The 20,663-nt window shown below is 45.9% G+C and overlaps 1 protein-coding gene across 1 annotated transcript; it reads right to left on the reverse strand.

Moving 5' to 3' along the window:
* Positions 1-10,510: 10,510 nt before the first annotated feature.
* On the reverse strand, positions 10,511-20,184 carry LOC146062901 (uncharacterized). The gene is made up of 3 exons (XM_083174909.1): positions 19,712-20,184; positions 16,856-17,062; positions 10,511-10,591 (listed from the first exon to the last, which is right to left on the reverse strand). Exons 1-3 carry the CDS (start codon positions 20,162-20,164, stop codon positions 10,511-10,513), a joined length of 741 nt encoding a protein of 246 aa, XP_083031035.1. The 5' UTR covers positions 20,165-20,184.
* Positions 20,185-20,663: the final 479 nt, after the last annotated feature.

Raw genomic sequence — 20,663 nt, forward strand, 5'->3', positions numbered from 1 at the left:
GCTGCGGCCGCGGCCGGTAACCGCGGAGATGGCGGTTTGGTGGCCGCGGCCCAGCCAGGGAGGGTGGGCGGCCGCTATGACTCTAAAATGTGCCGGCCCACCGGGAAACGGCCCGGTTTCCCGGTGGGCCAATCCGCCCCTGTTTGTCTCTCACCATTTTATCACTATTCTTGCCTTAATACATGTGGCACATAATATACATAGTTATTACAAGAACATGCACATGAAATGTGTGTGACAAACCATTATCCTATATACAGTGACTGGGTTACCAGCAACTATGTGGAGATGCATCATGTGAACAGTGGAAGGTGCAAACACATAACATTTGTGTGCAGTATGTCAAAATTCACATCATAGCACTCACCAACATGTCGCCCATCAGAATCTTCTACTCCAGGGGGATTGATGACTTCATCTGGAACAAGCCTGGCCACGTCCCGCTCGTAGCTCTTCCAGTCGACACGGGTGGGCACACTGCCTTTATGCTTCCGCTGATATTTCGCCTCCTTGGCCAGCTTCTCCTTCACCAGCCGCCGAATGTCGTAAAACCTTTTGCGGCAGTTGGCCAGATCCCGGACACGGGTGCCCTCTGCATTCACCGCTTCCACTGCCCGCTTCCATATTGCCAACTTGCGAGATGCCGACACAGGATGCAGAAAGAGCTGGTCCCTATACTTCACAATAACCCGCACAAGGGCACAGCTCTCAGCATAACTAAACATGGGCATTTTCTTTGCCCTTGGGGCATTTGTACCCCCCTTCTTAGAGGCAGCAGGGGTGGCAACATCATCACCCTCAACAGCCTCTCCCTCCACATCCTCACCTATCAATTCCTCATCCTCCACATCTCTCATCACACCAGCCACCTCCACAACCTCACCCACCTCACTCATATTTCTCGGGTTAAAAATTTGTATGTAGTGGCTATAAAGCACACTGCTGTTGCTATGGGATACTACCACCACAGTGAACCAAATTAAAAACTGAAGGCACATGTGCAATTTCTTCAAGAGCTCCCAATAAGGTGATAAATACAAGTACATGTAATGTCCAAAAACATCATGCAAAAAGATCCAGAACAAATATAAATACATGAGTGACACCTGCTTTTAGTTCCATGAATGAACCACACCCCAAACAGGAAATGCCAGTCTGTCCATACATTTGACACATATCAAACAATATCACGGACAAATGAAGATTATGCATAATCCAAACACATATCATTCCTGTATTCTGAAAGAGTGATTTGTGTATAAATGAAGACAGACAACAATGCATTTTTTAACAATATTGAGGACAAAGCTGATGCTTATGTTTCATATCCAGGGGGATGGCTATGCAAAGGACAACAACAACAATCCAATGTGACAAACCATCAAAATGCCTCACTGAGCAGTGAGGGTCGACATGAAACATGATAAAATGGCGATTGCAGCAACACACCCAGAGATTGAAATGTACAGGCTATGTTTCACAAGTAACAGGTGACACCAGATTGGCTAGTGTTTTGTCTCTCACCATTTTATCACTATTCTTGCCTTAATACATGTGGCACATAATATACATAGTTATTACAAGAACATGCACATGAAATGTGTGTGACAAACCATTATCCTATATACAGTGACTGGGTTACCAGCAACTATGTGGAGATGCATCATGTGAACAGTGGAAGGTGCAAACACATAACATTTGTGTGCAGTATGTCAAAATTCACATCATAACACTCACCAACATGTCGCCCATCAGAATCTTCTACTCCAGGGGGATTGATGACTTCATCTGGAACAAGCCTGGCCACGTCCCGCTCGTAGCTCTTCCAGTCGACACGGGTGGGCACACTGCCTTTATGCTTCCGCTGATATTTCGCCTCCTTGGCCAGCTTCTCCTTCACCAGCCGCCGAATGTCGTAAAACCTTTTGCGGCAGTTGGCCAGATCCCGGACACGGGTGCCCTCTGCATTCACCGCTTCCACTGCCCGCTTCCATATTGCCAACTTGCGAGATGCCGACACAGGATGCAGAAAGAGCTGGTCCCTATACTTCACAATAACCCGCACAAGGGCACAGCTCTCAGCATAACTAAACATGGGCATTTTCTTTGCCCTTGGGGCATTTGTACCCCCCCTTCTTAGAGGCAGCAGGGGTGGCAACATCATCACCCTCAACAGCCTCTCCCTCCACATCCTCACCTATCAATTCCTCATCCTCCACATCTCTCATCACACCAGCCACCTCCACAACCTCACCCACCTCACTCATGTCCTCCACACTCCCAGCACTGTCAGACATGACAAAAGACTAACACAACACCAAAAAATTAAACACAAACAACACAAAACACACTCCAACTCCTTCCCTCAAACACACACAAACACACACACACACACACACACAAACAAACAAACACTCACTACTTTGGACTTTGGGACAAAAATAAAAAAAACAATACTATAATAAGACAAACTTCAAAAGACACAAGACAAATAATAGCACAAGACAACTTACACAACAATACACACTCAACAATCGAAATACACCAGAACCTCTCCTTACCACTCTCCACTATACCACTCTATCCTCCACACTCCAAACTACACCCACACTGATTTTTGGCGCCAGCACGACTTATATATGCCTCTGAGGACACTCCCAAGGTGAAAATAATACACCAATCACGAATCTGCTTTCATTTTCGTCGTGTCGCACTTCTGTGAAAATACGACTTTTCGTATTTTTGAGTACGCAGATTCGTGGAATAAAGTTGGACAAAACCCACGTTCTGTACGAAATACGACTATGGCCAAATACGATCGCATGGAAATACAACTAATAGTACGAAAAAATACGACATCGATAAATACGAATGACACTCAAAAAAACCCACTGTAAATTAGCCGCCGGAACAGACCTTTTTCCACACCACGAGTAGTCGTAAACATTCGTAGCCGTACGACTACGAAATACGAATACGATTTTTACAATTCGGATTCTTGGTAAATGTCCCCCTAAGTGTCTGTGACAAATATGCTGATTGAAGGTCACACCATAGACCTTGTCAATACATTGTATCATCTTTCTTAGAGTGAAGGCTTTTCAAGAGATTATACTAGTCATATCCTAGCCGATTGCGGCAGTGACTGAGAAACCATACCATACCACCATATCTCTTACACACTGTACGATATAGTACCTTTATCTATATACTTTCAAATTGTAACATTACTATATCTTTCTGTTGAAAATCTACAGGAACAGAATTCAACAGCCAAGTGTGTTTAAAGTTGTTGTGTATTGACATAATCTCTCTTTGATACAGTAGGAATTAAATGTTTTGTGATACATGTACTGATTGAGGGTCATATTACAGATCTTGTCAATACACTGTATCATTTTTTTAGACTCTTTTTTGAGTGGTGGCTTTCAAATTATTATATTAGTCACACCTTAGCCGATTGCGGCAGCTACTGAGAACCATACCACACTACTGTATCTCCTACACACTGTACGATATAGTGCTTTGGATATAGTACTTTTTCCTATATATTTTTCGCGTGTTAAACTTTTAGTGACATCGTATCACTAATTTAGAAAGGTTAAACTGTGCAAATTTGCACGTATATGTTCTTCGTTGTGTTGTCTGTTATGTAGTTTTGTGACATTTCTTTTTCTTATCTAATAATAATTAAAAGCTAAGTTTTAAATTTAACAAAAAGCGTGCCCCCACAAAGAGAGAGTACTTTCTTTCCTATCTTGTTCTAACTAACCATTACTCTCTGGGGAGCACCTCCACTACAGTGATACCGATATTAAAATCATAATTCGAGGGGCGTGGCCTGGCTGTTAAAGGAGCAGGACACGCTTTACATGAGCTCCCATCACCTACACAGCCTAAAACCCCTTAAACTACATTTATCTGCCCAGCATATACCCACCACAGGCTCCCCACACCTTGCAGGCACCTTTACACCTAACCCGAGGGTCCCGCGAAGCCTAAGGAGGGAGTATTCCCAACCTCCAGGCTGAGGCCTTCACTTATCCTAAAGCCGCGGACTGGAGTGGGCTCCGGCACCCGGCTTCTGAGCTCCGGGACCCGGACATCGCGGACGGCGCCCCCGGAGGCTCCCTACTGCACAGCACACTGCACCCAGACGTCGCTTCTCCCCTACCTCCCGGAGCACCTCCGCACAGCGTGAGTGGCACAGAAACCGAGCGGGGAGAAGCGATTCCCCCTGCATATAGACGCCGCGGCCGCCATCTTGGTTGTGGCATCCTCTAGAAGCCGGGCTTCTCTGCATCCGCACGGCCCCACAGGCTACACCGGAGGGGAGCGGGGAGAGTGGGGAGAGCCCTCGCCCCCACAAGACAGCACTGGTAGGTCTCTGGGGACCCGGGGCTTGAGGGGTGCGCCAGCTCCACACAGACACGGCCTGCAGCGGCGGCCATATTGGAAGGCCCTAACATTGTCACAAGGAGCCTGAGATCACAGCAGCAGGAGAGGCAGCCCCTGCATCCTACACCCCACTCCTGCTCTCTTGCAAGACCACCTGTGGCCCCTGCTATCTAGCTAGGGTCTGGCCCCTTCTGAACCACCTACTGTGATAAAAGCTTAACAAAACCTGCAGAGCACATTCCTACCTGTGCTATCTCAATCTACAGTAGGAGCAAGTTTCATCTTTGCTCCTTTGGCCATGGCTAGCCATGGCCAGCCATGGCTATTCTATTGTTCTCAGCTGCAATACGTATTGTATTGCAGCTGAGAACAATAGAATAGCCATGGCTAGCCATGGCTAGCCACGCCCAAAGGAGCAAAGATGAAAGTTGCTCCTACTGTATGTAGAAGACCAGTGGTTGCTGACACTGGAGCTCCCCCTGTTGGCTCACTCAATAGCAGCATATATCTCTGCCACAGCTGCGAACACCTGACACCCTGTGCCCACACCTGCGCAGGGGTGAAACAGGCACCCTTCCTCATTCATAATCCAAAAGACCCCAGACAACTACTCTGACCTCAGACTCAAAGTAAAATCTGGGTGGACGGAACAACGATGGGAGGCTGACACCGGGTTGACTGGTCCTAAGTTAAGAATGCCTTGCTGACGCCAGGCCATGGGGAGTCCCTGATAGCTGCAACGAAGCACTCCGACGCAGATTAGAGCTCGGCACTCCTCCATACCCGCATGAGCCCTTTCTCCTTTATTCTCTAGTTTATTATGGTCAAAGGCAAAAAGGTCGCACCAAAAAAGAAAAGAAGTTCACCTCCTCCTTCTGAAAGTATGTCCCACCCGGGATGAGATCCTATCTACAGGCCAATCATCCTACCTCATCCATGCACACAGATGACTCATCTACCCCAATATCTTCCGCCCTACCCCCAGACACCCAAGCCTCACAAATAGCTACAGATCTAGCCGAAATCAGAGATGCCTTATCTTATATGAGGACACTCCCAACCAAACAAGATATTCAAGAAACTATCCGTAAAGAGTTGGATTCCGTCAGGCAGGACCTATCACAACTCTCGCATCGTACTGCCTCCGTAGAAGCTTGCCAAGATGAACTATACACGTTCTGCAACGCTCTCTCGGAAACTGTTTCCCTCCAGGCCAAAAAAATCCGCTCCCTCCATATGCACCTGACGGACCAGGACAACAGAGGAAGAAGGAATAACCTCCGCATAAGAGGCCTCCCCGAAGATGTATCACAAGAACTACTGCCAGATGCCCTAACCCAAGTTTTCAATGAAATTTTGGGAAACGATCCATCTGAGAAAATTCTTCTAGGGCACATCGGGCACTGAGACCGAGAGGCTCCCCAGCAGATCGACCGCGAGACGTGATCTGCCGCATGCACTACTACGCGCAGAAAGAGACCATCGTGCGCAAATTGCGCCAGCTAGACGGAGTGGACTTCAATGGCACCGCAATTGAAATATACCAAGACCTATCATGGCATACTCTTCAGCAAAGAAAGGCGCTGAGACCCCTTACTACAGAACATCGAAAACGCCAACTGAAGTACAAATGGGGCTTCCCCTTCAACCTTCAGGTGACCCTTGCAGGAAAGATCCATTCCCTGTCCTCCTTCTCAGATCTCCCTGCATTCTGCAAGTCACTGGGTCTCCCAAACCTTGACATCACCAGCTGGGAGTTTCCGCACCCAGAATTGCCCCCCCTAAGATGACCGACGCAGGAGCCACCCTGGCAAGAAGTACGCCACACCAAGAAAAACCAGGGTCAACGCTCTCCGCCACCCGCCGACGACCACACCTGAACACTCATGGGCCGAACCGGGAGGAGACCGGCCTCATTTCCAAATCTAGGACATGGACTGGTGAATATAACACACCCTTACAGTAGTTCACTTCTATGACCCACAAGTGTTATACCAGATATCCTATCTAGGAACCACAAGGCAAAAGGGCTCTGTTAGACCTTATTGTTGTATTAATTAAAGTTTCTCCCTAGATAGTAGGTAAACAGATATTTAATGGTTTTCTTTTTCTTAGAATACATATGCCATAGCCCAAATTGTCCCTAGCCTAGACTCTAGTCTGTGTCTTACTTTTCTAATGTTTATATAGAAATTTCAATAGTTGCAGTTTGGTGACTCCCTCATCCCCCTTTACCCGCACTAGACAAAAATGTCACCTGGGTCACTGGCGCCACAAGCGACCAGTAGTCCCACAGCGGGAATTTTTTCATTGTTATTGTTGATATTGTTTATGTTCTCATATTTTCCTCCTTTCTATCCCATCCCCACCTTCCCCCCTCCCACCCCCCCACCTGATCTCCCCAGGGACCCTGGACATGCTAACTTACCCCTCACGGTACTACATGGCTGCGACAGGTAAATTAAAAATCCTTTCCATAAACGCCAGGGGCCTAAACACTCCGGAAAAACGATCCAGCTTGCTTAGAACCTTGTGGGCAGAGAGGGCAGATATTGCACTAATCCAAGAAACACATTTTAGTACATCCTCTCACCACCCATCTATTTCTAGCCCCCGCTACCCTCACGTCTACTACTGTAACACCCCGAATAGTAAATCCAAAGGAGTGGCGATCCTGCTCTCCAAACGTCTTCAACTGTCCGACGTCTCCGTCCAGAGACTGGTCCCGGGGAGAATCCTCCTCCTTAAATGCAAAATAGCTACAATACCCTATACACTAGTTGTGGTTTATGCCCCCAATCAGGATCAGTGCACTTTCTTTCAATCGCAGCTTGCTAGATTAGACTCCTTCTTTGAGGGCACGATAGTTGTTGGGGGTGACTTTAATTGGTCTGTGGACCCGGATACGGACACATCCACTGGCTCACATCGATCCCCCCTCAGCAAGTATCGGAAAATCAAGAAAATCTTACACGAGCTCCAACTAGCTGACTCATGGCGCACACTCAATCCAACAGGCACCAAACATACTCCCGCATTGATTATCTATTTCTTAGCCATAGACACCTCCCCTCTTTACTTGATGCATCGGTAGGCTCCATCACATGGTCAGACCATGCCCCAATCTCCATGACCCTAGAAATCCCACAGCATACTCCGGGCCAATGGACTTGGAGGCTGAATGAATCACTACTGCAGGATAATTACTGCAGTTCCGAAATTAAGAAAGCATTGACAGAGTACTTTGAACTTAATGACACAGAGGATGTCTCAGCTGTAACCCTCTGGGAGGCACACAAATGTGTTGTTAGGGGCAGGCTAATCCAACTAGGTACACTAATTAAAAAACAGAAAGCAGCTAGGATTGCTACCCTCTTAAACACTATCCAACAACTTGAAACCTCGCATAAAACTAGCGGCAGACCTGATACTATGATTAAACTTGCAGAGGCTCGCTCAGATCTGAATAATCTCCTCTCCGAACGAACTAAATTCCAACTACGCAAACGCAAGGGCAAATACTATCAATGGGGGAATAAGCCGGGCCGCCTCCTCGCACAAGCGACCAAAGCCCAAAGAGCAGCATCTTTTATTAATATGATTAAAAAGGATTCAGGCGCCCATTGCTTTAAAACCCCAGAGATAGCGGCTTGCTTTAGGAAGTATTACTCATCACTATATAATTTACGTAACTCCCCTACACCGACAGAACATCTTCACGAGACGCTTCAAGCTAAGAACTATCTATCCTCCGTGGCTTTCCCTAAAATATCTCCCTCTGATAGTGACACGCTAGACGCACCATTCTCCCAACTAGAATTGGAACTGGCCATATCAGCCTTACCATTAGGTAAAAGCCCAGGCCCGGACGGTCTTACTGCCTCATATTACAAAACCTTCAAACCCATTCTGCTCCCCAACCTGCTTCAGGCTTTTAACGCCATCTCTGCAGACACACACTTTTCCGAGCAATCACTAGAGGCACATATAACCATCATCCCTAAGCCAGGGAAGGACCCTTCGATATGCTCCAGTTACAGGCCTATCTCCCTCCTTAACGTCGACATTAAGCTATTCGCCAAATTGATGGCTAACAGGCTAAATAAATTTTTACCATCACTGATTCACAACGACCAAGTAGGCTTCGTCCCTGGCAGAGAAGCGAAGGATAACACTACTAAAGTGCTCAACCTGATTCACCTGGCCTCTCAGCACCGAATCCCAACCGTTCTGGTCTCCACGGATGCGGAGAAGGCCTTTGACAGGGTGAGTTGGGGTTTTATGAGGTCTGTGCTGGAGCATGTCGGCCTGGGCCCTCTAACACTACAGAGAATTTTAGCCTTATACCACCGACCAGTGGCGAGAGTCAGGACAAATGGATTCCTCTCCGATCCCTTCCCTATCAGCAATGGCACAAGACAGGGGTGCCCCTTGTCCCCACTAATCTTTGTCCTATGTATGGAAGGACTAGCCAGAGCAGTAAGATCAAATAACCATATCACCGGGGTGTGGATCGGAGAGGAAGAGTACAAGCTAGCACTATTCGCGGATGACTTACTAGCAATAGTCACACATCCAGAATCCTCACTCCCCCACTTTATAAAAGAGTTAGACCGCTTTAGCACCCTATCTAACTTTAAGATCAATATGTCCAAGTCAAGTATCCTCAATATATCTGTCCCCCCGGCAGCAATCCCTCAATTAAAAACCTCATTTCCCCTTACATGGCAGCAATCTCATATCACCTACCTGGGGATCAAACTACCCAGTGACCTCACCCGACTGTATTCACTAAACTATCACCCTCTTCTCAAATTCCTCCATTTAGATTATAATAACTGGCAAAATAAACAATTATCATGGTTAGGTAGAATGAACATCATCAAAATGAACTCCCTTCCAAAACTGCTCTATGTCCTTCAAACACTACCCATCTCAATCCCGGAAGAGTGGTTTAGAACCATAAAAAAACTAACGCAACAATTTATTTGGCTGCGTAAAACACCAAGAATAAAATGTGAGGTACTGTCGAGAAACACCCAGACAGGCGGCTTCAAACTACCAGATATTAAAGACTACTACTATGCTATCCATTTAAATAGAGTCCTAGACTGGACGAGAAGCAGGACCTCCAAGCAGTGGGTAGAGCTCGAGGGAATATGTGTTCAACAGTACCCTGAGATCTTCCCATGGCTCCCTAAACTGAACAGACCCCCGCCTTCCCACCCAACTATTCAAACCACACTTGCAATCTGGAAATCTTTAAGGAGAAACACTCTCATCTCCTCAGAATTCGTCCCACTGACTTCTTTCATCTACAACCCGGAATTCCAACCAGGGTTAAACATTCCTGACTTCTCTCAATGGGCTTTGGAGGGACTGTTCAGGGTGGGCCAGATGGTGAGTAACTCAAACATCCGTTCATTCTCAGAGATCCAAACTAAATGGGAGGTCCCAACCAAAGACTTTTGGAAATACCTCCAAGTTCGGCACTACTTACAAACAGGCTCCAGACTACCCCCCTCCACTAGAGAATTAACCGCATTTGAAAGGCTATGCGTTGCTGCGAGTAACCCTATCCACACAATTTCACTATTATACAAACTTCTCCACAACTCAAATACCAACATACTGACATCATTCACACGGGCTTGGGATCGGGATCTAGGTCTCACCATCTCCGATAGAGAGTGGGAAAGCATTTTTTGAAAGCTCACACTAGCTCAACCTGCATTCAAATTAGAGAAACGCAATATAAAATCATAATGCGCTGGTATAGACACCCATCTCTATTACATAAGATGAACCCAATCATCTCTGATATTTGCTAGAGATGTAAGCAGGCCACAGGCACCTTCATCCACATATGGTGGGATTGTCCGCTTGTCACGGGCTTCTGGACGGATGTCGTCGAGACATCGCAAAAAATTCTACACACGCCCCTCCCTAGCAGTCCAGCCTTCTGGTTACTAAACCTTTCTACTATCCCGATCTCCTCATATAAAACATCATTGCTTAAGCACCTGAGCAACGCGGTGAGAGCTTGCGTACCAATATTATGGAAATCTACAATCCCCCCTACACGGAGATCTTGGTTTAGTAGAATCGAGTACTACATGTCCATGGAGGACATTCTCTTATCTGCAGTTGATAAACACACTGAATTTGCGGCCACCTGGCTTCCATGGCTGGACTATAAAACAACACAAGATTATAAAGATCACGCATTCCAGCAACTAGCTTAGTAGAGACTCACTAATATTATTAATATCTATAAGTGACCATGTTGGGTCACCCGGGAGAGGTCAGATCCCCCCTCCCCTCATTCACCATCCCCCTCACCTACCCCCACTTTTTCTCCGTTCCGCCCCCTGCTTCTCTTCCCACCCCTCTTTTCCTGTTATATAAGTTACCAACAGAAAGAACTATAGCATGGAAGCGGCTATCTCATGCACTTTCTTTTCTAGCCTCCCTTTCCCTCTTTCGATGTCTCAGGTTTACAGTGTCTATTTAGCAACCATTGGAAGAGTTTGCAGACCATTCACTTACTCATGATTGTAAACTGATGTTACTTTGTCTTCTCGCTGTGTCGAGAGGGAGAAATAACCGTATTCTTATACTGCATGAATACATTGTTAACTTTCTGTTAATTTCAATAAAAACAAAATATACAAAAAAAAATCATAATTCATCAGTAACAGTGGATCACAATAATATAATTCTGTACATGTCTGTTTTCTATTATATTTGCTACCTGAGCGGCAGTCACTTCCCACCTTCCCCCCTTTTCCCTTTTACAAGTATACGTAACAACTGAGTAATCTCAGTCTCTGCTGCCTTTTTTGCACGGTATGCAAACGATCCGTTTTCTCTTCGGATCATTTCATATATAAAATACTACATACTAGACACACAACCACATCCAGTATGACATTTAGCCTAAGGAAGGAGCTATCCGCTAAACGCAATTTTAATGACCACCTGAGTATCATCTTCCCGCAAACACTCACAGACAAGACACTGGAGGCTGGGAGGACGATCTCCGGAAATTAAATCTCTCACTTCAGAGACAAACTATGATCAAATGGGAAATTACCACTCTGGATAACTACTTGAAACAAAAAATTGTACCACGTGGTCTTCGACCTAAAGTATTTCCCACTTTCGAACTAGCAACAGAAGTTTTGAAGACAGAATGGGAAAATACATTACTCAAATGTTCCCACGAATTAATGGGCATTTTGAGTAAACACAACATGCTTATTATGAGTGACTGTGAAAATGAGATAGAGAATCTAGGTACAAAACTAGAGGAATGGGAGAAAGATTCTCATTTTCAAAAATCTTTTGAGAAATAGAGGCCCTTATTCTGATCGGTGCGGATATTCCCGCATTCTTACGGTGCGGTCCGCACGCCACGGTGTTTTGCCGCGTGCGGCCATCGTCCGTAGAAACGCCCACGTGTCCTCCGCATTCGGACAGACTCACTCTTTAAGAACAGGGCGTGTTTACGGACGACATACAAACCATGCGTGTGCGGGAGAAACACTCAGATTCTGCACGGTATTACAGAGTATTACAGAGTATGCTCGGGAATACCGCATCCGAACGGGAGCCAAGCGGTGCTACCGCACGTAAGCGGAGTATTTACGCCAAACAACCCACTATTATGTATCTTCTGCAATACATCACATGACCCACTTATTCAATTACCTATCCTCATAAAAAACTGCTTATTTGGAATTGGAATCAATTAGATGCCAATATATCCTTACAAGCATGCCTAACACATGCATTGCACACATTAACCCTTACAGCAATTGAAGTGCAATGGTTTCAATTAAAGCACTGACAAGCGTCCTATTAGTGAGTAATGAGTAAAGGAGTAGATTCTATTGGGTTCAGGTGTTAATGGTTGTAGTCATTAGGCGTACGTTCGCCTAGCGCATGAACGAGTGGTGTCCGCAAAGCAATAGTACACTTGTGGACACCGCACATTTCTGCCCTTTTTGATCGCGTGCATTCGGAGTGGTTTCCGAATGTACGCCCCCCAACATAAGTGTACTCCCCCGTGTCCGCCCATGTTTCCGCCCCGTTTTGCCCACTTTGAAACTACGCCCATGTGTCATTCCGCATGACGCCCATAATACGCCCCTATTTCCCGAATGAGAGCGGTGAACAGTTCTGGACGGGATCTGGCCGAACTGGTACCGAGTCAAGGCGTGGCACATGCGCGTTGCGTTCTCCACGCATGCGCAGACGCCGTAAACACGCGATCCGAAAGTATGCGGTAAAGTCCGCGTCAATCAGAATAAGGGCCAGAAAGAGGACCTGCTTACCTATGAAAACACCCTGATTGAAAGGAAGAAAAACAAATTCCTGAGGGATAAAAGGGACTTTTCAAGTGGAAATATTTTCAAGTGGAACCAGACAAACAGAATATCTAAAAATCACAGATATAGATCAGATTACAGTTCATCTGACACTGATCAATCTGAAACAGAGGATTCCACAACAATCCCACAAAGATCTACGGTACCTTTAATAAGTAATAAAGTGGACAAGTGTACATTTAAACAGGATACTATTTAACATGCATAATTCTAAATATTAATAGTAAAACTATATACATATTTGATATTACATCATTATTATTAGTCACCTAATCTAGTGAATATATTCACTTCACCTATTTTTATATATCTTTTTATATTTTATAAAAAAAAATTTTTGTTGCACTTTCACCATTTATAAATATATAATTTTTTGCACCCCCTTTTTTTTCACAGTTTTATTTCTCTGCCTATGTATAGAAGTAAATTCTTCTCACTGTACATATTGGTCCAAGCGTTATTTAAGTAATCCAGCACTACATAAACATAATTATTACACAGTCTACTCTAATTAGATCGATGCGCCATTTTTTCTATTTGGCCCATACACACTATCCAATCCACACTATTTTTTCTGAGATCACTTTTTTATCAAATAGACACAAAAATAAGAACAACACAATATTCAATATATTAGCACCTTCTGCTATCTCTTACTTTTCACTTACAACACCTAAACACGTATTATTTCATCTACAAATATAAAACGTATCTATAGAATTTATCTATCATGGAGTTCATAACCACGCGGTTTTGTGCTTTTTTTTTTTTCTAACTTACTATAAAATGATTAATTACAACGGATGTATATAAAACAATACCGCATCTCTAAATCAGCGTTTAAATGTACACTTTCACTGTTATGCAAATTAGATTTCCCTCTCAGACTGCTACAAGCCTGCATATGGTGCATTAATTAGAGGTAATTAGGCAGACACACTGGATTGGCTATTCAAAGTATTTAAACTGACACAATCTCCTAGCACACCCACTGATGAAGCAGCAGCGAAACGGTCCGTCTGGTAGCAAGTGATTACACTTGTCATATCCCTGCCGACTACGGCAGTGGCTAGTAACAAGCTATTACACTTGTTACATTCAATCTACTTCTGCCGACCTCGGCAGCATTTTTGCATCAGCTAAAACGCATCTTCTACTAAACAGAGGAGAGAGAATTTTTTCTTACCATCTTGCCTGCAGAGTCTATCCTGACACACTCTGCTATCCCTGACTGCGGCCCGGCGGCTAAAGGACATCAGCCAGCGTCTTTTGGAGCGCCTGTTTCACAGTTGTCTGCCCGGGCTAAGACACACACCTGACAACTTCGGGCTCCCCACCGCGGTCCCTGGGATTACTAAACAATGCTAGACATATAACGACAGTCTCTGCCACCTTTCTGAGACTATTACTGAGATATCCACATCACAGGACACTTCTTTGCAAACTCTGCGGTTCCACTCAAACACGTTCCTGTGACCAGTGGACTGCAATTCTGGGTTCACTGAGCATACAGAGGAACGCTCACAGGCAGCGGGCTAATTACACCCAGATAAAGCGGCTATAATTGGCAGAGATACCATCTATAGGAGAAACTACCTGTGCGGCTATACCTTGGAGAAATATATCTCACAGGAATCAAGGTAACCAGGGTGACCCATTTTTCTTGACCATTATTAATGGTCAATACTTTATCTTTTTTCTGGTATTGGACCAAACTACATTAGGGCCGCTCATTCTCTACCTCTGCCCGTTGGCAAGTGGGGGAAAGCAGCGCTCTGTTGGAGGGGAGCCCATTACATTATTCTATACTTTTTGTATTTAGGATACACCCATCCAGACTATCTGACTAAAACAGCTCCCTGCACTGGACTTATGCTGGGTACACACCAGGACGACTAGGGCCCGATTCTGTCAATTTAGATCCAATTCCGACCGGTTGTATGCAGATTGTATGTACTATCGTGTGTTTTTGCCATTTATTTGATCCGATTCCGATCCAATGCGCGTACCCGCCACTCGTTTGGTCGCATCTTTGGTCCTACGTGCTGCAGGTAGGATCCGGCAATCCCAGGCCGACCGACCGTCAATCGTATGCAGATCGTGAGTGTTTTTTGCCGCCTCCGTCGTGCGTCCGTCGGTGCGTCTGTCGTTTGATCCAGCCTATTTGAGTGGCATTTCCTAAACACTCCCCCGGCGCCATGTTTTTCCACATAGCAAACAGCGCTGGCGCAGCAGTTGGACTCTCCTTCTTGTCTCAGCTCCCAGAACAACAACCTGGTATGTTTGCACTCCCAATGCTCTCCTATGCATGCCCACTGTTGCCACCAATGTATATAGTGTTTATAGAGCACTGGTTTGGCAACCGTGCACCCGACCATGTCACTGTTTTTTTGGGGTGGGCCCCGTGTGTGTGTATACATATAACCAATGTCCACCATTGCAGTATTCCATGCACTCCTCTCTGCTAGGCCCCATTCACCTGTGTTTGTGTGTTTGTGTGTGTGTATAGATATATATACATAAACCATTGTCCACCATTGCAGTATTCCATGCACTCCTCTCTGCTAGGCCCCATTCACCTGTGTTTGTGTGTTTGTGTGTGTATATAGATATATATACATAAACCATTGTCCACCATTGCAGTATTCCATGCACTCCTCTCTGCTAGGCCCCATTCACCTGTGTTTGTGTGTTTGTGTGTGTATATAGATATATATACATAAACCATTGTCCACCATTGCAGTATTCCATGCACTCCTCTCTGCTAGGCCCCATTCACCTGTGTTTGTGTGTGTATATAGATATATATACATAAACCATTGTCCACCATTGCAGTATTCCATGCACTCCTCTCTGCTAGGCCCCATTCACCTGTGAGTGTGAATAGCAATCTGCACAATAAAATGTATAGTGGTTTTCATAAAAGTTTATTAACATTTTAAATACTTAAAACATAAGAACTAGGTAAACTGGTAACTATAACTATAAAAATTTAAATATGAAACAAAACATGGGTATAACTATAACAACTAAAATGGTTTTATCCTTTTACAGTCCCAATGTCCAACGCAAAGGAACAAGAGTTTCTTGAAGGGTTTATTGAAAAATATCGTTCACACGAATGCCTGTGGCGAACAAAATCCAAGGAGTATTCAAACAAAATGAAAAGAAACCAAGCCTTGGAGGAGTTGGCACGCTACAGTCTTCCATTTCACCCAGAGGCCAATGTTGAATGGATGAGGAAACGCATCCAGAATCTGCGCACGGTGTTCTTAAAGGAACACAAGAAGGTGGAGGCTGCAAAGAAGTCTGGTGCTGGAGTCGACGAGATGTACCAAACATCGCTCTGGTACTATGACCGGTTGACATTCACCCTCAGCCAGGAGTCGATGAGGACAGGAGTAGTCCTTATGGTAGAACATGAAAACCAAGAAGTCACAACGCAGGAGGAGGAGGAGAATTCGCAGTCTGCATCGGTGAGTCTATTTTTTTGGCTATCTAATTGATTCCTCCTGCCAATCCACAGCGCCCTCCCCATTAAAGTAGGCCATGTACTCTTCCCTCACCTGTTTGGCTCGTGCACTCCCTGTGCAGTGTTGTGTTGGGGTTTGCAAGGAGGATATCTGCACTACCTCCTCCGGCAGTTCTTGGTCTTCTTGGAGTGCTGTGCCTGTAGCCCTTTGCTGTGTGGCTTTTCTGCGGAGCAAATTGTGCAGGACACAGCACGCCGTGACAACCCAGTCAATTTTGTCCACCCTCAGGTTAATGGCAGTGTGGAAAATGCGAAACCGGTTAGCCAGGATGCCAAAAGCATTTTCCACAACACGCCGTGCCCTGGATAGCCTGTAGTTAAAGATCCTTTTGTCATGGTTCAGGCCCCTTTGCGCATATGGCTTCATGACATGCTCGTGCAGGCCAAAAGCCTCGTCAGCCACAAAAACAAAGTTAAGCCCCTGTTTAGTTTCCTGGACAGACGGCAAGTGAAGGGTGTTCGCTATGAGCCTTTCGTAGAACTTTGTGTCCTTGAAAGTGCCACCATCCGATGCACGGCCATTCCTTCCTACATCCAGGAAGATAAACTCATAGTTGGCATTAACAGCCATTAGTACAATGCTAAAATAGCCCTTGTAATTAAAATAGTAGGACCCACTATTGATAGGCTGGGCTATGCGGACATGTTTGCCATCAATGGCTCCACCGCAATTTGGAAAGTTCCATCGCTGTTCAAACTCCTCTGCGATGACTTTCCATTCATTCACGCTGGTAGGGAACTGAAATTAGAAGTAAATAGAATTGATTAGTAAACATGTTCAATTTCTTTACAGCTTGGTGACTACCCACCTGCAACCCCAGACCTATCTGTACTATCCGATAATGCATGCACATCAAGCGAAGTTCCTACTCCGGCACGCACTCCGCCACCCACCCTGGAACCCACTCCACCACTCCCCCGTGCCAAAAAAATGCGTGGCAAAGGAAAAAAAGGAGAAGCATCAGCACATGAAGAATTTATGATGCGGGCACATCAAGTCCTGCAAAGAAACCCGGACAAACATGACAACTACTTCACTTATGTGGCAGAGTGTGTTCGCAACATGGCTCCGGATCAGCAACTTACTTTTGAAAAGTTATGCATGGAGTTGGTGTATAATGGCAGTTTAGGGTATCTCAACAGTGGCACTAAAATAGTTGGCATGGGTAGTGCACCAGACACACCACTGTCATTAGAATCACCAGTGCCTACTCCGCCTGCCACCGTAGCAGGCCAGTCGAGCACAATTCCAACACATACCCAGTCAACACCTACACAGCCTTCTCAACCCCCCCAGTACCGTCAATTCTACAGTTCTTTACTGATAGAAGATCCAGAGTCTGCTGTTTTTGAGGATCTGTCTTAAAAAATAGGCTATTTTATCATTTACCATCGACATGGTCTCAGCTGCAGGTATGTGATGGCCACTGCTCACATGGCGTATGGCGCACATCAATGGTGCCGGGACCATTGCATCTGCGCCATGCGCCATGTGGGCCGCAGCCTTTACATATCTGCAGCAGACATCCTCTGCCACACAAGGGCCACAGTATGTGATGGCCACTGCTCACATGGCGTATGGCGCACATCAATGGTGCCGGGACCATTGCATCTGCGCCATGCGCCATGTGGGCCGCAGCCTTTACATATCTGCAGCAGACATCCTCTGCCACACAAGGGCCACAGTATGTGATGGCCACTGCTCACATGGCGTATGGCGCACATCAATGGTGCCGGGGCCATTGCATCTGCGCCATGCGCCATGTGGGCCGCAGCCTTGACATATCTGCAGCAGACATCCTCTGCCACACAGTACCTTATCCCTACTGTTGTAAGTGCCTGTTCCAGAAGTTACCAGAGTGTGTTTTTTGTTTGTTTTTATGCTGCTACCTGTACCTGCATTACCAGAGGGAGAACAGGATTCTCCTCAATCTGGATAGCAAACTCCATTTATTGCCCTTTTGTCTTTGCCAATAGTATGGGGTACTGTGCGGCAGACATGGTCTCAGCTGCAGGTATGTGATGGCCACTGCTCACATGGTGTATGGCGCACATCAATGGGGCGGGGGCCATTGCATCTGCGCCATGCGCCATGTGGGCCGCAGCCTTGACATATCTGCAGCAGACATCCTCTGCCACACAGTACCTTATCCCTACTGTTGTAAGTGCCTGTTCCAGAAGTTACCAGAGTGTGTTTTTTGTTTTTTTTTATGCTGCTACCTGTACCTGCATTACCAGAGGGAGAACAGGATTCTCCTCAATCTAGATAGCAAACTCCATTTATTGCCCTTTTGTCTTTGCCAATAGTATGGGGTACTGTGCGGCAGACATGGTCTCAGCTGCAGGTATGTGATGGCCACTGCTCACATGGTGTATGGCGCACATCAATGGAGCGGGGGCCATTGCATCTGCGCCATGCGCCATGTGGGCCGCAGCCTTGACATATCTGCAGCAGACATCCTCTGCCACACAGTACCTTATCCCTACTGTTGTAAGTGCCTGTTCCAGAAGTTACCAGAGTGTGTTTTTTTTTTTTTTTTTTATGCTGCTACCTGTACCTGCATTACCAGAGGGAGAACAGGATTCTCCTCAATCTGGATAGCAAACTCCATTTATTGCCCTTTTGTCTTTGCCAATAGTATGGGGTACTGTGCGGCAGACATGGTCTCAGCTGCAGGTATGTGATGGCCACTGCTCACATGGTGTATGGCGCACATCAATGGGGCGGGGGCCATTGCATCTGCGCCATGCGCCATGTGGGCCGCAGCCTTGACATATCTGCAGCAGACATCCTCTGCCACACAGTACCTTATCCCTACTGTTGTAAGTGCCTGTTCCAGAAGTTACCAGAGTGTGTTTTTTTTTTTTTTTTTATGCTGCTACCTGTACCTGCATTACCAGAGGGAGAACAGGATTCTCCTCAATCTGGATAGCAAACTCCATTTATTGCCCTTTTGTCTTTGCCAATAGTATGGGGTACTGTGCGGCAGACATGGTCTCAGCTGCAGGTATGTGATGGCCACTGCTCACATGTCGTACGGCGCACATCAATGGGGCCGGGACCATTGCATCTGCGCCATGCGCCATGTGGGCCGCAGCCTTTACTTATCTGCGGCCGACATCCTCTGCCACACAGTAGCCCGTACTTATTGGGAAAGTTTAAACTGGGTCATACATACTTAAATGTTTATATATAGTGTGTGTTTTTGTACAATATCTTTTATATATGGTATTATAATATATTTGTGTTGACACAATAAATCTATTTACTATTTTACATGTTTTACCTATGAAAGGCCTAAAAAACCTGTTTCTGTCCTAGGCCTAAATTATAAATAAAAATATTTTGTTTGCACAATAAAGTGTACGGTGTATATTTCATCCTTACCTTGCAATACTGGTACTGCAGCACCTTCACAATGGCTTTGCAGGTCTCCGGGATGATGAGGCCCAAAGCTTGCGGGGAGATGAGGGATCCAAACTTTAGGTCAGCAAGAGACCGTCCTGTCGCCAGAAACCTCAGGGTCACCACCAGCCGTTCCTCAGCAGGGATAGCCATGCGATACTTGGTATCCTGCTTCTCGATGTGGGGAGTCACCAGACGCAGCAATTCCTGGAATGTGGCATCATCCATCCTCAAGAAGTTACGAAAATCGTCTGGGTTATTTTCCCTGATGTCCCTGAGCAGTGGCATGTGCGAACGAGTCTGACGCTGAAGTAGCCACTGCTTTGTCCAGCATGATCTTTCTCTCCTGCGCTGGGCTCTCTGACGTCTGAGCTTCAACACTGCATAATAGAGCAGGTACTGTTGCTGGTGACTACCCATCACTGCATTCTCCATAGTGCAGGGTTAAAAGACACTTTGTAATGGCAGGCAAAACAAAGTAATGTGTAAATAGCTATGTCCAGCGTTCAGCAGGTATAAACCAAGCCTCACTAGTAACAAAGCAGAAATACACTGGTTTAAAATGGCTGCTGCTACTCCTATCCTCCTCTGCTAGTCCTCCCCCTCTGCTAGTCCAGCCCCTTCATTCAAATTTCAAAGGCCAATCTGACGACGGTCGCATGTGTTCTTGCAAAAAAACAAAAACCAGCGATCCGACCGTCTTAACGACCATCGCGGGCGCATCGGGATCGGATCTGGATCGTTTCGCCAAAAAAACACAATTTTTGCTAATCGTTTGCTGGGGACTGCCTGGGAGCTCCCGGGAAGTCCAAGGGAAATCGTTCCATGGTCGTCTATCGGTCGTATACGATGGTGGTCGTCCTGGTGTGTACCCTACATTAGTCTATCAGGGGACTGTGTGTCAAGACCCTATCCTCTAAAAACTCCACCTAGG

This window comes from Crinia signifera, chromosome 3, assembly GCF_055691185.1.
Source record: "Crinia signifera chromosome 3, ASM5569118v1, whole genome shotgun sequence".
NCBI classification, from domain to species: domain Eukaryota; kingdom Metazoa; phylum Chordata; class Amphibia; order Anura; family Myobatrachidae; genus Crinia; species Crinia signifera.

What these genes read in the sequence shown, in the direction of transcription:
- LOC146062901 (XM_083174909.1), bottom strand. Translation starts at nt 20,164, where the DNA reads ATGGAGAATGCAGTGATGGGTAGTCACCAGCAACAGTACCTGCTCTAT. An exon ending in TGCAGTACCAGTATTGCAAG is followed by an intron (nt 17,063 to 19,711) that starts GTAAGGATGAAA and finishes TTCTAATTTCAG; the next exon opens with TTCCCTACCAGCGTGAATGA. An exon ending in ATGAGTTTATCTTCCTGGAT is followed by an intron (nt 10,592 to 16,855) that starts GTAGGAAGGAAT and finishes GTTGTTTTATAG; the next exon opens with TCCAGCCATGGAAGCCAGGT.